General features: G+C 46.1%; 1 protein-coding gene across 1 annotated transcript; it reads right to left on the reverse strand.

The window, feature by feature from the left end:
• Positions 1-499: 499 nt before the first annotated feature.
• On the reverse strand, positions 500-1539 carry LOC147448240 (fructose-bisphosphate aldolase, cytoplasmic isozyme-like). Its single transcript, XM_086524529.1, has 2 exons — positions 1524-1539; positions 500-1320 (listed from the first exon to the last, which is right to left on the reverse strand). Exons 1-2 carry the CDS (start codon positions 1537-1539, stop codon positions 500-502), a joined length of 837 nt encoding a protein of 278 aa, XP_086380655.1.
• Positions 1540-4134: the final 2595 nt, after the last annotated feature.

Consider the following 4134-nt stretch of genomic DNA (forward strand, 5'->3'; position numbering starts at 1 on the left):
GTCAAGCTCATTGTCAAGAATCGTCAAGCTAAGGTCGATGTTGTCCCTTCCACTATCTGCGAGGGATCCAATTTAAGCGGCATCTCTGTTGGTTTCCTCTCCTTTCTTTCTGCTGCTTCTGCTTTCGCTTTAGCAACCCTGTGTTGCCCCCCCCCCCCCCCCCCCCCCCCCCCCCCCCCCCTCTCTCTCCCTCTCTCCTCTCTCTCTCTCTCTCTCTCTCTCTCTCTCTCTCTCTCTCTCTCTCTCTCTCTCTCTCTCTCTCTCTCTCTCTCTCTCTCTCTCTCTCTCTCTCTCTCTCTCTCTCTCTCTCTCTCTCTCTCTCTCTCTCTCTACCAGGAATAAACGGTAGCTAAATTAAATCATGATAAAGATGCCCGTTACATAAACCTTAGAAAAATAGCCCATTTGATTCGTTCTGTAGCCATCCCCACACCTAAACAATATTACAGAACATGAAACATCATTGCAATCAAAACTCAACAGCTCAAGCATATGAGAGCTAATACTTGTAGCTGGCAACATGAAGCGATTCATCAGTGACAATGCCCTTAGCAACATCTCCAGCATACTTGCCAAGGATAGCCTCAGAGTTGGCCTTGCATCGGGCAAGCAAAGCAGCTTGTGCTACAGGAATGTTTTCCTTCTTTCCATCCCAAGTCTTCCAAGTGTTGGCTTGTAATGCTCGTCCAAATGAGAAAGAAAGTGGCCATGGATTCTTGGTATCTAGCTCATTCATGGCATTCAAATTCAAATTTGCTTCTTCCTCACTTTGACCGCCCGACAAGAACATGACACCAGGAGCAACAGGAGGAACCGTCCTTTGAAGTGCTTGTACTGTGTATTTGGCTATCTCCTGAGGGGTTGTCTTTGGCGCTTTAGAGCAAGGAGTAACCATGTTTGGCTTCAACAAGGTGCCCTCCAAGAGTACATGATGATCTCTCAAAGCCTTGTAGACAACATCAAAAAGCATAATCTCCATCACGGTAGCACATTTCTTAATATCATGGGGCCCATCCACAAGAATCTCAGGCTCAAGAATGGGGACTAGACCATTCTCTTGGCATATGATGGCATAGCGAGCCAACCCATTTGCATTCTCAAGTATGGCAAGAGGAGACGGCTCAGTTGGACCAATATTCTTGAGCATAGCTCTCCACTTTGCAAATCGGGCTCCAGCATTATAATATTGCTGGCAGCATTGGGCAAGGCCGTCCAGTCCCTGAGTGGTTGTCTCACCGTCAGTGTCTGCGAGGTCGACAATGCCCTTATCTACCTTGATGCCTAAGACTACTCCACAAATGGCTTTCCACTCGCTATTTTATGATAGAGGGTTTCCTCAAAGAGAATGACACCACAAAGGTACTGGAGGGCATCTGAGGCAGTAAAAAGAAGCTCTCGAAGAGCTTGCCTGTTTGACTCTACATTCTCCACATGTATACTTGTGAAACACTTCCCAATAGTCCCTGTGCTCTCATCGGCTTCCAGGATGCCCTTGCCAAGGGTCGCCTCAGTTGCGTATTTACCCTCAAACGCGGCCATGGCGGCTAGCAAAGTAGATACTAGAGGTCTCTCTCTCTCTCTATCTCTCTCTCTCTCTCTCTCTCTCTCTCTCTCTCTCTCTCTCTCTCAAAACTAAAAAAACTCAACTCTCTCAAAGAGCGCGTGCCGACACGCGCTCTTTGAGAGAGTTGAGTTTTGAGAGAGAGAGAGAGAGAGAGAGAGAGAGAGAGAGAGAGAGAGAGAGAGAGAGAGAGAGAGAGAGAGAGAGAGAGAGAGAGAGAGAGAGAGAGAGAGAGAGAGAGAGAGAGAGAGAGCGAATTAAGAATTGGAACCATTGGCTTCGCTTCAGTTACCTGCAGCGTTATATTTCTAAGGGGGCCGGCTTTAGAGTAGAAAATCTTGCCGCAGCTGAGCACAGTGGGAGATGGCAGCAGCTGAAGCGCAGGAGCAAGTGGAGAAGAAGACGTGGGAGCTGATGCAGCACCTGCAGAAGCACAAGCCAACGTCGAGTCAGGTGTTAGGGTTTGTGACGCTCCTGGTGGGGGCGGGCATGATGGTGGTGGTGTTATAATAATCAATATCTAATTCTCCTAAATGATTTTCTCATGTTAAATTGATCATTTAATATGGGGAAGTTCCAGGGGAGAAAAAGCTAGAATATTGGTTAAGCTAGCAGACTGGCCATAGTAGGGATACAAAGGAGGGAAAATAGGGATCCAAAGGGGGGGCCATCTGCAAAAGAGCCATGTGCAACAATGGGATAAAAAGACCCTAAGGTTCAGCCCATTAAGAATTCCTAAATGCTAAGGTTCCAAAATTCAAAGGTTGTGTCCAAAGGTCAACCATGGGGGAATTGGATGCTTTGTGTGTGTCAAAAAAGTCTTTACAAATCCCTACTTAGGAGGGGGCGAGCCTAGCTTGTAGGGGATGAGAGAGAAAGTCACACACACACACATACACAAGCTCCCTTTACACAAAGGGAATGAGGGACACATGTCAGCTCCCTAGCCCAGATGCCCACAAGGTGTACCCAAATCCTATTGGATGGCCTTGGAGGTGGACCAATGAGAATTAGGCTAGAGTAAATATAGTTTAATTAATTTAAAAAAACTTAATAAAAGAACCAATGAGAATTAAGTCCTCTAGAAGACTATTGGACAGTCTCCCAAGGGGTCCAATGAGCATTCAGTAGCCCAATGGCTTGCGTGATTCCTATTGGCCAGGAGGCAAAGGGGTCCAATGAGAGTTTAGTTGAATTATTAAATTACCTAAAGTTCTCACAAAAGAGGAAAGGGGGACACATGTCAGAAGGCTATCACTTATACTGCTTGATTACCATTGGCTAGGCCTAGGGAGGTCCAATGAGAGGAGAGCATGAGCAAATAGCAAGATTTGTCGACCAAGAGAGAGAGGGGGCTGATTTTTGCAAGGCATTATCACACACACACTCACAAAATCTCATGTGTGAAGTAAAGAAGACTCTCTCTCCTTCTCAAGCTTTAATGGAAAGCTTACCACCTACTCCAAGCTTGTGAGAAGGGAGGCCTACACCAACAAATCTTGGCTTTGTGATGCAAATCCAACCAAGAGCCAAGCTTCAATGCATGCTCATATCCTCTACCATGCTAATTACTAAGCTAAGCTATGCTAATATGAGTGATTATGTGAGGAGATGTACATCTTTCTCGTAAGACTACTCCTTCTTCCTCTCAATCTACTCTCATACCCTGCTAGCTCTCACCATCTTCGAAGGTGTGTGAGGTCTTGGGTCTGAGACCGGGGATAATTGATGTTGTGTCTAATAAGTGTTTTGCTTAGTGCATGAAGCTTTCATCTTCATTGCACTAGCTAGTCTTGAAGGAACACAAAGAATTGTATTGTACAATGTCTCTCTTGATGGGAGAAACCATAATACAAAGCCTTTTGGAGGGGGGACCGGCTCCATGTAAATCCGGTTCTCAAATGTTGTCAATAGCTTAATTTCTCTCTCTTTTGAAAGTATTGTTCATGCTATCTAACTAGATGTTATGCTTTTTGTTGCTCTCTCCACCCAAGCACTCTTGTAATTCTCATTAGGAATCTATTCTAATGAAATGCCCACTAAGTTCATGCTAATTTCCGCTACACACAAGTTTTTAGGCCATTAAATGTTACAGGTGGTGCTGGCAGTGATGGCGCCGCCGCTGCTGCTGTTAAGCCCAGTGTTGGTGCCCGTAGGCTTCTTGATGGTGCTGTGCACGACAGGTGCCCTCATAGCTGAAGGGGTAGCCATAGCGGCTATTTCTGCGGTGTCGTTGGTAGACACCCTGATGTTTCCCAGCAACTAGACAGCGCACGATTCCGCATCCAGGACGTGGCTAATGGGATGTGATGCAAGGCGCGCGACTTGGCCGGCTTCCCCTTTGTCCCTCCTCTCAGAGCGGCAGCGCTGGTGCCAAGGCTGCCCCTGGAGCTTAAGACTACCACAGTTCTCTTTTCCTATTCCACTAGGTGGCTTGCAATGCTCTTAATCAAGGTCCCGCCCTATAAAGATGTAAACCAAAATACTAGTAGAAATTTTCAAATTTCAAAAAATTTTGAACTATTTTCTCAAAAAAGAGAGAGATAGAGAGACAGACAGAGAAAAACCCTTGC

The sequence above is a fragment of the Adiantum capillus-veneris genome, chromosome 11 (assembly GCF_014529385.1).
Source record: "Adiantum capillus-veneris isolate H3 chromosome 11, ASM1452938v2, whole genome shotgun sequence".
In the NCBI taxonomy this organism is placed as follows: Eukaryota; Viridiplantae; Streptophyta; class Polypodiopsida; order Polypodiales; family Pteridaceae; genus Adiantum; species Adiantum capillus-veneris.